General features: G+C 46.0%; 1 protein-coding gene across 4 annotated transcripts in view; it reads left to right on the top strand.

The window, feature by feature from the left end:
* The window catches only part of Mp (collagen XV/XVIII-type protein multiplexin), a 307,755-nt gene that overhangs the window by 69,743 nt on the left and 217,518 nt on the right, over window positions 1-20,494 (top strand). For all 4 annotated transcript variants that reach the window (XM_077650856.1, XM_077650855.1, XM_077650854.1 and 1 more), the window contains exon 2: window positions 6,634-6,809. In XM_077650856.1, the coding sequence (XP_077506982.1) occupies window positions 6,711-6,809 (99 nt within the window). In that variant the 5' untranslated portion in view covers window positions 6,634-6,710. The remainder of the gene's footprint in view (window positions 1-6,633; window positions 6,810-20,494) is intronic.

Here is a 20,494-nt window from a genome sequence, read left to right as displayed (position 1 = left end):
GACGCACAGTTGCTAGTCCAGTCGTCGTGTGTGTGCCTCGTCTCTTCGCTGTGTTCCGTCTTTTGACTGGTTTTACTCCTGAACATGTACCAACTGACCCAGATTTCAACACTACTGCAATACCGTCTTCAGTTGGTACTGTCGAAATCACCTTCAAACTCTAAAGAAACACTCGGCATGTTTTCGCAACATGTCTACCATTGCAGTTTACACAATCACTTCCCACAGGTAGCATAACCAAAAAAGTGGAAGGCGACGGAGGTCGTTCCATTCTTCAGATCGGGTAACAGAGAATAACCTCTAGCTACCACCCCATCACTCTGACTCGCGTACGATTCAGTCATGGAACATGTCTTTTCTCAAAGAATGGATTTTCTTCAGCGTAATAATTGTTTCGCGTCTCTCAACATGCATTCTGTAAGGACCTATTGCGAAATACAGCAAGCTATTTGCGTTCATGACTTGCAGGTGCATCTTCATTCTCCAAATGCTAGAGGCCCATGTACTGTGCGATGTCAGTGCACGCTAAAGAACCCTGGGTGGTCGAAATTATCCGGAGCCCTCTACTGTGGCGTCTCTCATAGCCTGAGCTACTTTGGGAGGTTAAAATCCGTAGAACCAACCATGGATCTTGATTCTATCCTTCCAACTGACGCAACCTTCCTGGACTTCGCGAAAGCCTTTATTACAAGGTACTTCACGTAAGCTTGCGACGAAAACTTTCTCTCTCGGTTAAACCTCCTTTCTAAGATATTGTTGTGGATAAAAGAATTTGCGGCTAACCGTTCCCAGTTAGTTTATGTGTATAATCAAGCCTCTAATTTCCTTCCAGTAGCATCAAGCATCCCGCAGGGGTCAGTCCTTGATCCACAACATACCCAGGAATGTATCCTGTAATATTCCTATGTTCGCCTATGACTGAATTATCTACTGCACAATTACTTACCCTTTCGATCATTCAGGTCTCCAAAAAAGCTTAATTAGTGCACTGGACTGAACAGTGTAAACCTCTAGTCACGCCATTAACCAGGCATCGTCATGCGCAGTGAGGGGTTATAAGAGGTTACCTTAATAGTGCCGGAACTAACATTTTCAAATACTGTTTTTTTTTCCTCAAATACCAGAATGGAACTAGTCCTAATTGAATTTTGTAATGAATACAGAGGGTATCATCAATTTTACGAGCATTTTGTTTGTCTGTTTTATGTTAAATTCTGGCGTGAAACATCCGCTGTATTCGTTTTTTCCAGTTACTGTTTGAATTCATGAATGTGTACCCTTTGTTTCTTTCTCGTTTTTTGTGTTCTAATATTAACGCTGCTTTATGCTATATTGTACTGCCCATCCAGACTGGGATATACCAAGTCTGGCAGTATTGAATAAATGAATAAATAAATAAATAATCAAAGGGCCACAAACGTAACCCTTGTCAGTTTCCTTACAATATCTCATATGTCATGGTAGATTTAACCATAGTCTTCTAAACACCTCGGGGTAGCTTTTTACACTTATATAACATGAAACGCACATGACACTGCCGTTATGTGATCACCTAAAAGAATAATTGGTTTCTTAAAACTACGGCTATTCCACGTGCCACCGTACTTAAAACTCTTGCGTAGACGTTTTCTTGATAGAGCAGTACAAGTAGCGCAACACACTGGAAAAATGGTAGAGAAGGTCATTCCAGTTTTCAGATTAGGTAACAGAGAATCATATTTAAACTACACCCCATCTCCTTGACCAGCGTGCAGTTCAAAATCATGGAACACATCTGTTCTCACAAGTTGAAAGTTCAGCGCTCCGTCCATGTCGTTGTCCTTTTGTGGAGTTCGTTGTATTCTTCGCGCTGCTCCAGAAAAATCACGGAAGACCACCTAGCCAAACAGCAAGTGCTGCGTACATGTAAATTCTTCGATCGAATATGAAATATGCGTCACTCATATGGAGCCCTAACCAAAATATAGCTAAGAAATTCCCCATAGAAACAGTTCAGAATCGACCCACTAGATTGGCACATTTATGCCATTACATACACTGTCAGCATGACATCGTTAAAAGTAGAGTCCGGCCTATCAAACCTGACTTGTTGCCGTCGACACACCAGTGTGTGCTTATTTCGGAAACATTTTACAGCTCACTTCATCATCCACCCTACATCAGCCATCCGGCACGTATTTCACTCCGCACTGGTCGTCCCATTCAAGTTGCGCGCCCACATGCCCACATCACGTTTGCCACATCATTCTTTCCTCACTCAACCTTCGAATGGAACGGTATTCCACGCCATGTTGATGCAGACTCCTGCCGATTCGCATTTTTTAACTACAAGGTACATATTTAAGCACGGAGGTACGTGTACTTTATTTCTGTTGGAAACCCCTCATGTAATTACTCACAAAACTGAGTGTATTTAAGGTAATAAATTGAGCTCGAACGCTTATGTTTTTGTGCACAAGACGCTAGTCAGATAGCGGCTGAAACACGCTTCTTTCAATTCGGAGTCCTCCTGAGGCTTATTTAACGTATGCACTAAAATCATTACCAAATTCTGCGATTCGTTCCTTACTAAGCTTCTACACAAGAAACAATACAGAGCTCTGAAACAGCCTGAAACTCAAAACACTTCTGCGATGCCACCACATGTTCTTACTTCTTAAATACTTCTCAAGACGTTCGCACAGCACTTTTAACTTTGTACTCGAACAGGTTCCTCCTGCATCACTCATCTCTCCACGAAATAACGACCCATTAAAAGTATTTTTTAGCTGTTAGGCAGTTTTATCAAGTTATCGCCACTTTTTTTCCCCTTATAACCTCCGGAACTCACTGCCAAGTAGCATCGCATCTGTTAACAACTTAAAGCAATTCTGCCGTTTCGTCTTGTTTTAAAGGGCTGTTACTCTCGATATTTTCCGCTTATCATCAGTGCATCACTTCTTTTTCTCTCATGTAACACCATTCAGTACGTCTTTAAGGGCATTTTAGAAAAGCAATGCTGCCGAAATATATACACGACCGTGCCGAGATTAGTGGAAGATTGCGACTACTACAGTGCGTGACCCTTCCCGGTATGTATGTGTTAACCACTCCCGGCAAATCATTCCATACTTACTCGTAGTCCTGGAGACGGCATATAGTGTATTTTGTTAATGCAGGGGGCGGGAGGCAGTGAAAGCAGCATCTGTTGCAATTCTTGGAACGAAATCAAACTAGTCGTTCGGGAGCGTTTGAGAAAGGCTGCCGCACACGCCAAAAAAACTTCTTGTACGCTGCGAAGCTGGTTCAGCAAAAAGATACCTGGTTTCTCTCCTTTCTGCCGACCCAATAGGCATGGGGGCATCTTGTGATTTGAGAACACTCTGGCGAAAGTGGGTCAATACGCCCCTGTCGAACGAAAAGGAAACACCCTGAGCACCTACGATACAAGGCGCACCGAGCGCCAGTGCCTCGAGATCGCGCAGTGCTGAAGCTTGTGACTCGCGTTCGTTTATCATGTCGCGTTCTCTTATCGCGTTTATAACGTTTATATCACGTTTATCTTATCACGTTTATATCACGTTCTCTCATCTCTTATCGGCGTTTATACGTCGCTTTCTCTTATCATGTCTAAACTCATTGCGTTGCTTCAGTGATATTTTGACGGCACTTTCTCGTCAGAAGAGTGTGATAACGAAGCGGTCAACCACTTATGGTGGCTAACAGGGGCTCCGAAACACTAATTGGTCTGGGTTGCAAAACGTTCTTTGCGGGCAGAAAAGAGCACGATTGAAATTTGTTCACTACAAACACATAAATAAAAACTGGTGTTGATGCGATGGTATAAAGGACTCGTTCACCAAAAAATGTGGTGTCGGCGTTGCCGGTGTCGGCGTTGTGGAGCTAAAAATCACGGCGTTGCTCTCGGCACGTGGTCCCCAGAGAGCGACCTAGGAGGCAGGTGAGCCACCCAGGTGACGTGGCCTTGAGGCGTCCCCACAACCTGTCCACAGGACAGTGAGCAAAATGCTCACCGTAGCGGGTGGCAGTTAAATTAATGAGTGGTCGCTCGGGAAGAGCAACATGGGTCTCACAAGCCCTACCGGTGGCAGCACCTGCCATCGCAGGACAGTAGCGCATCGCTTAACCGCTGCAACACTGCGCCAGGAGTGGTGAGAGGACTCACAGGGATCTATGAATGCAGAGAATGACCTTCTGCATATATGGCAATTAACCATTTACGCTATCACGTCATACCCTCAAGGAGGAGCTTAAGTGTCCCCCTCCCCCAATGTTTGATAAAACGCTCTTCAATAAGGAGTACCATTTATTCGTCTAGAGGAAACAACTTATGAAAAACTAGACATGATCAGTGGCACATTGATATCTTCTACTAATGGTTCTTTACTATAGCACAACGACAGCGATACGCTGCCAAATGCAGTAATGGTTGCGCTGAAACAGCAGTTATTATTTAAATTATTTTAATCGCTGTTTCTTTTCGAGGATGCTGCTGCTGCTGCTTTCATTTATTTTCCTTTGTTGCTGCATATTTTTCTGCGCCTATTCTCTGATTGAATCACTGATGTGTCCGGGTTCGTTGAGGCGCCGATGTAGCATTGCTCTCTCTTTTTTCTTTACCGTTTGTGTTCTCTGATCATTCGCTGTTGCATGTTTTTGTGGACTCCTCGCGTTTCTACTTCCCCGTAACTAAACTACCCTACAGCTATGCCTCACTTGCTTTTAGCATAAGAATGCACACTAGCAGACGCAGTGTCGTTGCTACAACTTCTTCACTTTAGTTGATGTTTGCGGCTTGACAAACTTCTGTCATCAGTTAAAATGGCATATCTGTTGTCGCGGACTTGTATCGATCTAGCTTAGCAAAGTGCTTCCCTGCTGTTCCGCTTCGAGCGCGCAGGGCGCTGAGTTCTAATGAGATTCGTGCGGCGCAACGGCGGCAGCGTAATTTTAATCTGTGCAGGGGCAGCTGCAGTTTCGAACGTTCGACAAGACTCATAAAATGCGTGTTTTAAATCTCATACCAGGGCTAGGTGGGGTTTTTTCATTTCGCTGGAAACAGGACCGTGTTATGAATAAAATGACTCATAATTTGTTTTGAGTGAGACGTGTAATATTGATATCACTTTCAACAGAACATACGCAGCTTAAACGATGCTTAGTAGTGGTATTCCTAACTTAATCAGGCGAATCTGCACCTTCAGAAAAAGCGCCTATAGTCACATGCGCAGTCGGATGAATAACCGTGGCCGTGGCAGTCGACGGCACTTCCCCTCTCCAATGCCCAGGCGAGAAAAACGTGCGATGACATATCTGAAGGTTCAGTATTTCGCCGCCGCTGGCCCATAATGGCGGCACTTATTACCGAGAATAGCAGTCGTGGACAATTCTTTCTAAATGATAACCGCCATTTTAATCTGCATCACAACAACGATTGCTGCAAACAAACTGTAAAAGTCGGCGGCAGCGAAGGAGGCTCAGCCAAAATGCACATTTTCCATAAATAAATGGTCTCTGAGGCGCATGTGCAGAACTCCCAGTCCACCATGACGCTTGTACCGCACGCAGTTTTTCAGTTTTATCGACGCAGCTCTCGTGCGTCGTGTACACGGCGGCCAAAGGTGTCGGCGTTGTTGTACAGGCACACATGACCGCTGACGCCCCAAGTCTACTCGTCATGTTCTTTTCGTTTAGGTGTGCGTTGTCTTACATAGAAGTAAAGCACGAGCAACAACTTTCACCTCTTTACTAATGCGAAAGCATGAATAGGCTATGTCGGCACCGGAAGTGTCCGCAAAATGTTTCGCCGGATGTGACGTCATCACTCATGAAGAGTGGTGTGAAGTATAGAAAGTTAATTATCAAACAATATCGAGTCAGAGTAACTAGGCATCGGTCATTGACATTAGCCTTTAATTACTGACACTTATGAGTGATTATATATAATGACCCTAGCTGTTGCTCGTTTATAACGATACTCATTAATGACACTAAGTAAGCTAACTAATGGATGACACTAATTAACTCTGATGCTCAATGAGGGCAATAAGTTGATTAATTGGTGTGCTTATTTGTGATACCATGTGACGTCATAAGAGTGTGATGCCATCCATACGTCTGATGACGTTACGCGTACAGCCAATCAGAGTACAGCAACAAAAAAGTACATACCGTCGAGTGGCGGAGATCGAAGAGTGGCGGTCGCCTCTTAAAGGAGTGCTTAAGTAGGTGCAGAAAGGCGTCAACTAGGAGCCACCAACGTGGTAGCAAACGCAAGCACTTTTCTCCCATGCAGTCTCTGCAGTGAGCTCTAAGTTTTGTCGGTGGGTCGTAGCTTCTTTTCAGCCTAAAGAGATGTATTTAACTGAAACGTTCAGCGCGGTTTTCCGTATCCAGGGTTGGTTTCCGTCCTTTTCATGGGACGTTACTCCGAGTATCGTGCTTAGCAGTACTCGGGCGCCGCTGTTGTTCCTGACCAAGTAATGCAACCTTTACAGCGTTCGCTTTAAATCAACTTGCTAAACGGAAGCGGGAACAGAAGGGACTTCTTCCGCATGCTTATCCGACCATGGTCGTGTTCGCAGTCGGTTTGTGTAGCGGTCACTAAGAGCAAACTACTGTGGCGGTTTGCAGGAACAGTGGAGGTGGATGAAACGCCGGCTGATGCTTCGTGTCCCGAGTGAGTGTGGTCAGAGCCCACAGTGAACACCATGGCGGTGATGAAGCGCTTCGCTGTGATTGCCCAGTTGTCCTTGGCGGGGGCCATTCTCTTCGCATCGCCGGTGACCGCGTCGGATCTTACGGCCGAGGTAAGTGCCGCCACTTCCAATCTTGCGATGAGTATTAAAGGGAGGGAGACGAGAAGGGACATGGGCACTTTTATTCAGCCTGTTATGCTTCGACGTTGTAAGCGCTGAGGTAGTTCTGTGCTCTAGCGATTGCTACCGCTTTGCAAGTATAAGCACTGCAATTAATACTGCTTTAGAAGTTAAAAGGGGCGCTTGCACAGTTTAGGCGATCAGCAGTCGTCTTTAACGCCGTCCATACGAAGGAAGGGACCTCTTTGAAGGCTTAGACTGAATTGTGCTTGTGTGCCGCAGTCTACGTCACTGCAAACGGCCGCGTGCCCAAGTAATTGGCAGAAGACACTGTATTTTTATTGATTAATAAAGTGCGGTTTCAGAAATAACGAAGCAGGTGAGAAAGAACGAATCAATCTCCAGGTGGTAGCACACTTGACAAAAGGTGCAACGATACATCGTCGTACGTTGTGAAAAAAGGCACAGTGAAGCACCAACCACATGGAAGCCCTAAAACACTTGTACGCGCTAAGTTATACACCTAAGAGAGTTTATAAACGTGTTTGATGGGCGGGTAAAAGAAATGTGCCGCGACATGCATACTGAGAATGTGTTACTGAAATGCATGACAAAACTGGCCTAGGCAGACCATTCTATCCATCCGTAGAAAAAAAATACTGAAACAATTTTGTGCGCGCTTTATTCTTGTATATATTAAAAATATTTCTCATGGTGTCCATAAAATAAAATTTGTCACGCCGCAGGTCTGGTTAGCGCTACATCGAAACCCCTGCAAACTCCCCGAGCAGTGCAAGGAAAGCAATGCGCTATGGCCAGAAATTATGACAATTGTTTATTTCCCCCTGTCTGTAAGTTAGTGGATGCGTCCTCCAACATAGAGCTTCGGTGGGAGACTTAGAGCGTCGGCTGCCTATACGCGAGATTTTACCTAGAGAAGTGGCAAATATGCTGGGGGCACGATGACCTGGTTCAGTGTAACTGTAATTTTTTCTTAACAAAGCACACAACCGCCGCCTGAATTGCATATGTTTGCATCTGTCTTTCTTAGGGACACGGCAGTCATCTAAAGGGTGCGAGTAATGAAACAGAATTCATTTTATAATTTTCCCGTTTGTTCTGTCGGGCGAGCGTACGGGCTGGGTGTCTTTTGGAGCGTTAGATATTAGCCATGGTAGTTATATTGTAAAATGGTTAATAAAGACGGCAAAACATCCAGAGTCTAGGCTGGTCTTTGTCTTTTTGCACTCGTCCGTTTTAATGGATTCGAAAACGTACAGTTCTCGGTTCTTCAACTTCAACTTCATTACCACAGACTCTCAAAGAACAGTCATTGCGGTCATTTGAGGTCTCATTCTCTAGAAATAAAAGGAGACCTCTACAGCAAATAACTCTTAAGCGCCCAAGCCCATACCACGAAGGAATAAAAGGAAGAAAGAAAGCTCCGATTGAAGGTAAAATAATGCAATGGGTGCGTTGTCGATTTCTTCGATCTGCGTTACACTTTTATATGCCTTTGCTTCATTACTATACGAGTAACGGATCTGCACTTTTGGTTTGTCTGGAAAAATATTTTGAAGCGCAAACAGTTTTTCATGACAAAGAAGTAGACTCCCGCGCTCAAATGCGCTGCTTTTTCTCTAGTTGCCTGAAAATTTTAAAAGCGAATCAGCGCTCACAAGAAATTTCGTCCAGATATTCCTGTTGATTTGTCAAATAATCTGTCGAGAGGCCTCAGAGGCTTCGGCGTTCGGCTGCTGAGCTCAAGGTCTTGGGTTCGATCCCGGCTGCGAGTGCAGTCGATGGAGGCTGAGTACAAAAAGGGCACCCTTTGCTGTGCGGAGTCAACGCATGGTAAAGAACCGGAGCCCCCACTACAGCGTCCCTCATAGCCAAGCTGTCGCTTCGGCACGTTAAACCCCACAATTTATCATTTAAAATTTGATTTGAAATTTTTCTCCAGGATTGCGGAAATCTGACCCACCGAAACATTTATTTTTTTCTCTCTGAAAGGAAATAAATTATTATCAGAAATATTGAACGCTATGTAATTGCGAGCAGAGAAGCCCGGGTGAGACCGAGATGGTCACGTGACACATGCGCCGCATATTTTACGTGTACTGGAGGGTGTTGCTGTGTTCGATTCGTACCCACGTGCTTTTCTAAAAGTGCATGAAGTGGCTGTTCCCTGCGTCAAGCGCAATCACTTTACCGCGTCTCCGAATAGTTTTATTTTACAGTAAGCCGTTTCGTCGTTGTTGGTTACTAACGAGCGCACGTTTTGGTCGGGTGGTCAGTACTAAAAAGAAACTTCTTCAGCTTATTTATTTCGCGGTGTCTTTTTGGCCTCATAGGTGCTGCGATGGTTTGAACAACACCTTTTTGTAATTTTTCACCAATCTTTTTCCAATGTTGTTAACCATTCACCAGAGGTAAATATGCCGTATATGGATCCTATCTGTGTAGACAGCGCGGCTGTTGGCAAGCTAATAATTACCAACCTAAATGTTAACATTTTCTTGTGACCCTGATTTCATTAACTCAGAAATGTTGAAATGTATTTGCTTATATTTTTCTAAAGCATTTGACCGCATCCCTAACCTACCTGTCATGTCGAATCTTGCGTGTGTGTGACTAGATCCTGTAATATTATCCTGAATCCGCTGCTTTTTAACTAACCGCTCACAGTTCATTGTCAACGCTAGTCATGCATCTCAAGCTAATAGAGCAACCTCTGGAGTACCACTGGGTTCTGTTGTTGCTCCACTGCTCTACCTAATCTTCATGAAATGCCCGTCATCTGGTATTTAATCATCTGTCCGTTATTCTTCGGGCGATTGCCTTATTTATCACCATATCTTCAGTAATACCGATCAGTAAATGTTGCAGGACAAGCTAAACCGAATTCAAAAACGATTTTCTGACTGGCTTATGCACAGTAATGTTTCGAAGTGTAAATGCATGCATATCTCATTCAAACTTTCCATTATTCATTTTCCGAACTCTCTGAACGCCATGGCGCTGTCATAATTTCATACATGTACCTAGGTGTCGAGATAACGAAATTAACTCGGGCAGACCACATCCCTAAACTTTCTGTTGGCGCTTCCAGATCATGTGGCCTTATCGAAGATCCTTTTTTATGCCCCATCAGAGAACTAGCATACAACACTCGCGCGAAACTGGAACACGCCTCAGCGATAGAGCCCTCACTTGATTCATTCATTCGAAGCTATCCAGAACCGGGCAGCACGCTTTGCCAATTCTCAGTATGCATCTCAGCACAACATTATCAATATGAAGTAATCTCTCAGCCTTAAACCTTACGCTCCGCCGAAAATTTCCATGTTTTGTTTTTCCACAAATTTCACTCTAACCTTTCTGTACTTGGTCAAATATTGTCACACGCTCCTTTGCGTTCATCTCGCTGCTTAACTCCTCGAGCATACAGCATTCGCATGGCTTTACTAATGCCCTCAACAAATATTTTCTTCCCATTGCCATAAAAGAGAGGAATAATGTCCCCAAAAACGTTGTCGCTGAGAGTAACCTTTCCTCATTTAGGCAGCTACGCGACCTGCAATAGCGACTTTCTCTCGCGCTCCTTTCCAAGCAGTATCACTGCACCATCTTTTATTTTACTGTGTTTCTACACGTACTGCCACATTTCGTTTACAGCAGTCTAATCTTCCGGTATTACTACGTTCTTTTCGATTTTTAAGTGTTGCTACCTAGTTTGCCATATTTTGTTTTGTTTTGACTTCAGTATTTTACATTAGTATTGCTTTTGAAAACCTAGCAGTTAATATTTTTGTTCTACTAATTATTCCTTTTTCAGGGTGCTTTTATATGACCGCCTGACATCCTTGCCTCCCCGCCCTCCCTCCCTCTCACGTTTCATGTAATGGCACCATCAGGACCTTTAAAGGAGCTCTGAAAGGGGAACTAATAAATATGCGGTATGCCAGGTATGTTAAAGCACGCCGCTTCACGAATATTGTCCAGCAAGCGTTTTTCTAATTCGCTTTCTAGAAGCTGAGTTATCTGTAGTCAAAATTTTAATTTTAGTGTTTTCGCGCCACTCTCTCTCCTCTCGTCACGTTTTGCACGCTGGAAGGTCGGCGGTCCTCCGCCGGCACCACCTCCGGGGGCTCCTCATCCGCCGGAGCTACGCGCATTACTGGCAGCGGCCACCTGTAGCTGCCTGACGTATGAACGAATCTAACCAACGGCCACTTCTGAACTTGTATACACAGATGCGAGCGACGGAGGAGGGTGCGAGAATTAAAAAAAGTCGCCGGGAAGGGCTCGCCAACTTTCGCGCTTGATTGTGGGTCCTCTGCTGCGTGTAGAAGTGTATTATTTGGCTCAGGGTTTCATAACAACACAGTGTAGTGATTGAGTGAGTTGATGTACTCTCCTCGGAAGGTGTTTCAGAGCCCCTTTAAGGAAGAAATAAATGATTGTGATGATGATTGCTTACTGGTTTCTCAAAATTCTTTTTCTTTGCCGAAATGGCTAGACGCACACCGCACCTTCCCACTACGTTCTTCTTGTGACTACCAGAGCGAATGTACGAAACCGCTGCTGTACTCGCTGCAGAACTTTATTCGGGATGTATGGGGACGCCTGATAAAAGGAGCTCCCTCAAATGGTCGCAGCCTAAGCAGCTGACATACGGATACCCAGCTGCGCTAAGCCTTCGTGGTGGCCTCTCGACACTTTCACAGACATGCTGGTGGCACGACCGAAAGGGGAAGACGCGAGGATAGGAAATTACTTGCGCTAGTTTCTACTGGGGGTCTCAGCTATTTCATATACGCCCGCCTGTTCTGCATTAAATGATGTTAGGAAATAGTTACAGTAGAAGGGGCACACCCGGAAAAACTCGACAAACGATTCTAGTTTGCGCGGCTGCAACCACGCGCTGCATGGCGCGGCACATAGAAAAATTCCGCGGGAATATAGAATGCTTGGTACGCTCCATGGACTCCCTTTGGCCGTCAGAACCAGTCCCTGCGAGCGCAGAAAACATTGTGCAAGTCAAGTTCTGCAGCACAGAGTAAAAGTAGGCCATCATTTTCAAGAGTGCCGCGCACGCTCTCACCGCAGTCGTCAGTTTTCTTTCTAATAACGATTGAAAATATTTCCATTGAATTACGCGCTGTTCTTTATTGGAGGCTGACAGAACCCGCTGTTTAGGTGATGTCCAGGATTGCTTGGCATGAAAAGCAAGAGGCCGCAATTAGAGTCGCTCTTGCTTCAGCATTTTATGAATCGATGTGTTTGATGGTGCGGCCGCACATCAAACGGGCTGATGTTGTACCAAGCGGGTGTTTAAGAGGTCCAAGGTGTAGGGGCGAAGATACAATACTATCTCCAGGTTTCAAAATAGAAAAGCGCGAAACTACAGGTGCTTCGTATGGGAACATCGCTGCGTTGGACACAGGAAAAAGATGCTGGAATTGGGAATCCCTAGAGAGAAGTTTCTAGACGCTTATTTTGGCAAAACTTTCCCTAATGTATATAACTCGCTCAGTTCAATATTACGTTAGGGCTGAGGTTACATATATGCTAATGAATTGTTTATATTAAAACCAGTTTGATTGTTTATTGAAAAACTCGCTCAGCAAGCCACCCATTTACAGTATATATAGCCTGTTCAGGAGGTGGCGGATCTTTCTACAATGCAAAGCATGGACCTCTTCAAGAGGGTCGTGTTGGTTTCCCTTAAACCAACTCAGCTTTCCACCAATCGCTGCTTAGCTGAGTGCGGCCCACGAAGTGCTGAGTTAAATAGTGGCCTCAATCGCAAGTAGACGCAAAAAAAATTATGGGAGCACTTTGGCAATCTAAAGTGCGGCACGGCGAAATGCTTTGGCCATGCCGACTGCGATTCCAGCTTCGCAGGTTCCTATGCCAGTGGCACTCTCAAAGGCTTCCTTGCCACACTTTCGGTCTAGACGACGTTGTTGGCGCTTGCGGTGTGCTTCTTCTTCTTCTTCTCGTTAATAAGCATGGCACATACCCACGCAGGCGGATTGGCCAAGGTTAAGTAGATAATCCCAATGAGGTATTTGCGCGGGGAAAAATAGGCGTGAGAAGAATAAATCAATATAAAAATATGAACGATCTGCTTCTCTGGCCTCCTTCTTCTTCTCATTCTTTTCTTCTCTTGCTTCTGGCTTCTCTGGTGGTGGCTCACAGGGGGCGCTACCAGCGCGGGTGCCGTTACCATGACGACCTCCGTTGTGACGTCACCTTCTCCCGTCGCTATATCGACGCATTTAGTTGTTTTCTTTGTTTTTTCGATATAATTGTATATAATTAATTAACTAATCACACTTCAGTCATCAAACTTGGCGTGGGGTTAAATTTTGGTCCCCTCTATCTGATGCTGCCATTTGTTTTATGCTATCTTAATTGTTGCCGCGTTATTCGTGGAAGCCAGCGTTACACCGGACGCGCGAGTATGAGCCATTGAAGGCTTTCGCCTTAAAATTCACTGCACAGTATAGTTCATACTGGATCTGCTCCGCCGCTCAGCGCAGTTCCTGTTTTTACCTCCGGTCTTCCCCGTTATGGCGCCCTCACAGGAAGCGGCTTTTGGGGAGCATTACGCTTTAGGTTCTGCCGCTTTGAGCGGCCTCGCGAGGAGACCGCATTCGCTCAATACCCAGCCAATTATTGTGATCTCGTTTCGAGCTTAGCGTCGGATCAGCTTAGTGCCTAGCCTAATTGGCGTGAACACGACTCAATAGGTACCCATGGGCACGCGGTGTTGCAAATGCGTGCGACACTGCCACTAAAAAAATTAGATGGGAAGTAGAGGCGCAATGACGGTTTTAACCCAGGGTCACTCTTTCATTGCCGGGCATAAAAGCACGCGTATTCTTCCGCATCGCCTCGTATTTTCCGCTAGAGCCCCCGGTGCTGCGTCAGCTGTTCACATTATCACGCGTCATAGAACCGGGAAACGACGGCGCCGAACTTGCAGAAGATTGCCAACAATGGCATGGTCACACAAGAATGCGGACACGGAAGGGAATACGTGATTTACGTCACACATTATTATTTCACTTTTCCTAGCTATCTGCGCTGCCCACGATTGAATGTCTAGTCTTTTCGTTATCCTCCAAGTTTCTGCCTCATTGCAGACCCCTGTAAAAATGCATATATCACACACTTTCCTCTTCGGAGATACTGGTGAACTGCTATTCGTGACCTCAGAATTGCTAATCAAATGCGCTCTACCTCGCTCTTATTCTAGCTATATAAGTCTCGTGGTCCTGGATCTGCCGTCACTTACTGCTATAAGTAGACTTCTTTCCTTGCCACTTCCAATATTTCAGCGTCTGTCGTAAACTGGTGCTCCCTTCGCAGCCTGTTTTCACTCCTACCGTGGTGCTTTGCGTGTTTAGATTCGCAATAATGCTTTGCAGTTCCTCCGCTGAGACATTTAGTAAGAACGTTTCAGCATTAAATCGAAGATTGCCAAGGTATTCTCTATCAACTATATTATCTCTAACTCTTCCCCGCCCAATGCTTTGAATAACTTGTGAAATCAAGCGTTGAATAGCAGTAGAATATTGCGTCTGTCAGCCTAACGCCCTTCCCAATTGGGATTTTATCACTTTCCCCTACAAGACTACGCTCGCTGTTCGGTCTCCATGGTCGTTTTCTAGCACCCTCATAGCCCTCTTCTACACACTTGTTATGCAATGCCTGCGTGCCTGCGGGTGCTTCAACTGTGCCAAATGTTTTCTTTTTCAATCCCCTACGCTCCTTGGTATCGGTGACTGTTGGCTTCCGTCATGTACGTCATAACGAGCACCTCTTTTCCCTTCCCTGGTCTGCTCAAACGTTTTCTTGCAAGCTATGAAGGCTATACACAGGGGTTTGTTGTACTCTGAGCATTTCTCTATGGTCTGACTGTTGTCGTGAGTACGTTCAATTGTCGATTACCCTTTCCGAAAACAGTCCTGGCCCTTTGGGTGACTGATACCTAAAGGTGCGGTAATTTTATTAGCGTTTACCTTATTGAATACTCTACTATTCAAATGCATATGAACAAAGGCATCGACCCTGGGACGTATCATCACATAATTATGGCTCGCTATACTTGGTTGACCAGCAGCTAAAATCAAGACTTACACACCGACTTCCTCATCGTGTGGAATCTCCGTGCCATCGACTCCGCTTGAATGCCGCTTTACAGAACAGCTGTCGGTATAGTTGGACAAGTCATAAGTGCGGACTGTGTTAACTGCGTGCAAGTTAAACTGCACAGCTCACTCCTTTAAATTCCCAGTCCATACAAATGAACTCGCATGTTAGGGTTTCAAAACGCAGACCCATGTCCAAACCAGTGAGAATGAAATGTTACGGTCACTCGAACTTTTAGTTTGCCTCTCTGCATGACGCTGGAGTGGAAGCCAGAGGGACCCTGAGGACGAATTGAAGTTGACCTGTAGCGATAGATCACCGTATTTTAATGAGAGGTACACTATACTGTCACTTAAAAATGAGCATTCGTGAGCTTTCAGAAAGGTTTCAGTATGTAATGCAGGTAAGGCCACCACCGCCAGTTTTCTCCAGCAAACTGCGATGCGTCAAGAGATGTTTTGCACACGAACTCCTGAGGCTAAGATAAACCGCCATTCAGTTATAAACGATGATCACGAAGTGTATTCCAATCATGTCTTCACAAGTTTGAATCCCGTGTCGGCGGAATTGGTAATTGAAATTTCCTCGTCTCTAAATGTGCCTTTAACTGTCTGACAAATATCTGTTTTTTCTGCAGTGTGTAACAACACACGGACGAAACACGGTGACACACTACGACACACAAGCGCTGAACTTCAGCATTATTTCAGAAAGTCCCCGAATCTCTGGATAATCACCCGCGAAAAACGCCCACCGGTTAGAGAAGATCTAGACATGTGGCGGAGCAGGGTGGCGTGCGCAAAAGCAAAAGAGCTGTGAAATAGAACAAGTGATCCTGGCAGGGTCGTATACAGCAAGGCAAGCCCCCTATATCACTAACAAAAAGCAAGACGAAGTGGTGACATGTTGGTCAGGGACATAGATGTTTTGTGCAAAAAGGCGAACAGTTAACACCGCTAGAAAATTTACAAACCAACAGTAACATAAAACTAAGAGAAAAAATTAGAATGAGGTGATTGCATAAGGTATTTAGTTGAAATACGATGGTGACGCGACATGGAGATGCATCGGGGACGATCGAACGCATAAGAGTGAAAGTAATACGTGTGAGAAATTTTAAACCATTAAAAAAGTAGAAGCCAACAATTGACATCTCTACATGATAAAATACAAGTTGGATAAATTAAGACAGCTGACAAAGGCGTGAAGACTAAAAAGCTGAACAGGAGGATGGGCTGATTAATACAAGAAATATACGGGTATGTAAAACATGTCTGGTAAAACCAAGGTAAAATCAGGTAACACCAGCGAGGAATGCAATCTATGTGAAAAGGAAAGGCTTCAAAATCTCGGCTGCTACCACTATTTCGCGCGTCATCTCCTTCTGGTATTGTTTTTTAACTTCGAACAAAGGGGAGCGTTCTCTTACTGTCATATTTCCGACAGTAAGCTGACAGGTTTATGAAAGATGACCCTGATGAATCATTGCGAGTTCCATTAGCCTTTCATTGATACATCGGCCTGTTTGGCCTATGTACGCCTTGCCGCAATTTAGCGGGACAGAAATAACTAAGCCTCCCTCGCATGTGACTAAGGGGTTTTTTGGCTCCGGGGCACCAACGGTGGTTCTTTTTTCTTCTCATTTACCTTTCGAGCATGTGTAGACAGGCGCTGAGGGACTGAAAGACCTTGGCTACTCCTGCTTTCTCTCCAATTTTTTTTAAGGTTATCGTAAGCTTCGTGCACGTATGGAAGAACAGCGACTTTTTTTTTTCGCTTTCGCACTTCACCTGAGACGTCGCTTTTTTCGTGCTTAGCACTTTTGAAAGTTATTTCTCCGGCGGAAGATAGTTCTTGCGGGTTCCCTGGTTGTGTCAGCCTGCACACTTGGTTTGAAAATCTTCCCGGTAGTATGTGCACACATGACTTTGCCAAGACATTATTAAGTGTTGACATTAAGATACTCCTTTTCAGTAACTATGAGTAAGCGCAGTCATATTTTAGAATAGGCTTTTGGGCCCTTGGCTCGAATGCCCACCATTCGAGCTAAAGTGCATTCGCATTCGCGCGTTTATCGGTACCATATACTTGCACTAGTTGAGCTGCAGGATAGCTTGTTGATCACGTTTGATAAAACAGCTGAAGGGGCGAGGATGTAAACTCTTTTCTTCTGTCTACGTCCTCGTCCCTTTCACCGTTTCATCAGCCAAATACAGAAGTTGTGAGTGGTTCACGGCAAGCCTCCGAAATCGTGTCGCCGACGTCTGCGGCACCATGACTGGACTGAGTAGTCTCGGTTGTGCCCTCTTTCGTGTCCGCGTCAAAGAAGTCAGCTATAGAGATTCCAAGGAATGCCGCCCTCGGCGGCAGCCCACTTCTGGCTGATGGACAGCTTTTTAATGAGGCGCACTCGGTGATCCGGTTTTTTCTCCGTCAGTCGAGCCTTGTCGCTTTGTTTTTGGGCGCTGCATCGTTTAAGCCAGCCGAACCTAACCTCCGCGCTGTCAGGATGGCGGATGGCTTTCCAGTGGAAAAACCAGTCCAAGTCGCCGCGCAGGCAGCAACGTAGCGCTCACCCCGCAAAAGGCGAAGCTGGCGTCTTCTGATCTTCCGTTTTTACGCTCTGCGCGTCGTCCAAGCACAGGCCACGAAACAAACATACGCGGCGAAATCATCTGAAAGCCCCGCCATTCCTTTGGCCGTCTTGCGCTGAACCAGCACCACTCCTGTGGCGTTACGCCGTTGAGCCCGACGATGTCGCGGTGTTGCAATTTCACACAGTTTCAAGAGTTCAAGACAGAAGCTGATAATTTGGTCCAAACGAAGAACCTCCAGTCGATAGACTAGGGCCGTTTGGCCCTGCAATGTCATTGGTATCTCTTGCAAGATCAACTCAGGTAGTCCGTGCGCAAAAGGTCATCCTTTGTCGTCTTTAGATAGGATTCGCTCGGCCGCATAACAAAAGTGCAGGGTTAGGCATCCCCTTAGACGCAGAAAAAGACAGCAAAATTAAAATCATCTCCTTTATTACACAGCTGTCTGGTTTTCAAGGCGGAAATCACATTTAATTATCGGTTTCTCTATACTTTTCTCATTACTGCGTTCACCTGGAAGAGCAGAACAAGCGCTCGGGAATGTCCTGTCTGTTCAGCGTAAAACAGGCACATAGGAGACAATCTAGTTCCGAGTGCTTAAACAGGTATTACCCGTAGCGCCTCCTCAGATATTGCAGGCACTGAGGGCGAAAGCACACATACGAAGGATCGCAAGCTACTAGTGGAGCACTCCGAGAGTGAAATGTCACAAGGGATCGCATAAACACTACAGCATTTCCTAGTGCGCAAGAGAAGCACGAGGACAAGAAAAATGAGCACAGTTCAAAAAGAAATATCACATTCAATATTATCAGGCGAGCATAAATAAAAGTAAGCGCAAAAACTGCGCAATGCCACCTCATAACAAGCTTGCCCTAGAAGGACAGGGAAAAAAGAGGCGACGAACAGGGAAGGTAACTGCACGGCTCGAATGGCAAACTATTATTTGCAGTGTCATTCCAATAGAGCAGACACACACGCTCTAAATGAATAATTTTATGGCGATTACACATTCGATGATGAGCTTCAGCAGCTATTCCGTGGTGGTTTTGCGAATATTCCTTTCGCTCTTTATATTTCAGGATTTATGATTCGCCAGTCAATCTCTCGCAGCCACGAAGAATGCACCACTCCCACGTGCAGATGATCTTGAGGGCCGGCGTCTGTGATGGGCGTGTCGTACGCCGAGCCTGTATTTTAGGACCTTGCTGTCTTTCACGAGGCGGCTAGCCGCTCGCGCGCTGCAACCTTGGACGTCGCACGCGCCTTACGTTTGGCCACTGCTCATTGCTCCGCTTGTGAGCCCTAGCCGCTCGCTTACAAGCCGCATCCTTCGGCCGAGCTTCTTCACGACGTTGGTCCTCCATGCGACAGACGCGAGGTTCACCCGCCCATGGCGGCTCCGGGACTGACAACGAATCATTCGCGCTCCCCGCCTTTGAAGTTTCTCAATCCCGTGGCAACGCCCTAACACTTAGCCCAGCGACAGGAGGACGCAGAACTGAGGATGCCCCAGAGGAGTCTTGTGACGTCACTAGTCATAGAATAAGTCTATACACGTGCATCCTTCCTCTCCGGTGGCTTCTATCGCTTGCCTAAAGCAGTGAAGGGCGGCCAGTGAACGCGTCCGGGTCTGAGGTATTCGTAGTTACAAGGAGCGAGAAGACAGTAGCAGTCTCACACTGTGTGGACACCTGGACTGTGCCATGAAGAAAGGAGTGAGAGTTGTGGTCCATCATGCATAACAACGCTATGAAGGCGGCGTGCGCCTCTCGCCCTGCGCAACGCTTTCTTGTCGCATCCTGCACTCCAAGCGGATGCAACGCGAGGCCAGCCCGGCCGCGGTGGCCGGTTTTCGATGGAGGCAGGACACAAAAAGACGCCCATGTTCTGCGCCATGTCAGCGCACGGTAAATAACCCCGGGTAGTCGAAATTTGTCCCGAACCCTCCGCTGCGCTCTTCCTTTTTTTTGATTCGCTCCTTCCTCGCTTTTATCACGGCGTGGTTGAGGTGTCGACCGAACGCTCGATGTTGACAGCCATAACTGCGCAAAGATCAGCAACCTTCGTCTTAAGAGCCAGTAATCTGAAAAAAAATGAACTGACTAAAGCGGACGAGAGGTTGCTTCTCGGCACTGAATGCCGTGTCTCCCTGCAAATAATCCGCTAGGGGCGCAGTAGGTAATGCTGCAGCAGGCGTTAGAAGTAAAAATTAAGGCTACCTGCGGGCAATCGGATTGAGGACTCTTATATCTGGCGCCAGACGCGATATTCACAGCAACAAAAGAATGCGTCGTCTTCACTTAATTCGACAAAAAATTAGGCCTACTACAGATGCTGTAGCTACGCTTAGCACGAAGTTTTCCCCGCGGCGGCGTTCACATTCCTGTTTGACTTTTCGAGCCCGCTGCTCATCCTTTAGTGGACGTTTAGCAGGCGGCAGCTCTGTCTATGGTCCGGGCACGGCTAAGGGGGCAGTTAGTCCGCATGCTTCCCTATCACGATTGCTACCACCCTTAAGATATTTCAACGATGCTTCCGTGCTTTACCGCGTAAGCAGTATGAGCGCCATCAGGCGAAATGTCGGCGTGTGGCTCTGCGTGTCCGCAGAGTGAAGCCTCCGAAGCATGCACCCATCCGAGCGAACGCCCTCCGACTCCTCCGACGAGAGGTAAGACGGAAAGTCTGCAGTGGGAGAGCAGGAGAGACGCACAAATACGGGAGCAGCGAGTGTGGAGAGAGGGAATTAAAGCGGCGCTGATAGTGAGCGCGCATCATCGGCTGATTGAACGCGGCGCGGCAAAAAGGCTAAATGTTTATAATACAAGCATGCAAGACGATAAAAAATTAGTAGCGAGCCATAAGGCCGGCGAATGTAAAAATACGTGCAAATGCAGCAAATGTAAAGTATAAAAT

This window comes from Amblyomma americanum, chromosome 1 (assembly GCF_052857255.1).
Source record: "Amblyomma americanum isolate KBUSLIRL-KWMA chromosome 1, ASM5285725v1, whole genome shotgun sequence".
Taxonomy (NCBI): Eukaryota; Metazoa; Arthropoda; class Arachnida; order Ixodida; family Ixodidae; genus Amblyomma; species Amblyomma americanum.
Note: the sequence above shows the minus strand (reverse complement) of the source record. Positions and strands in the feature narration are given on the sequence as shown.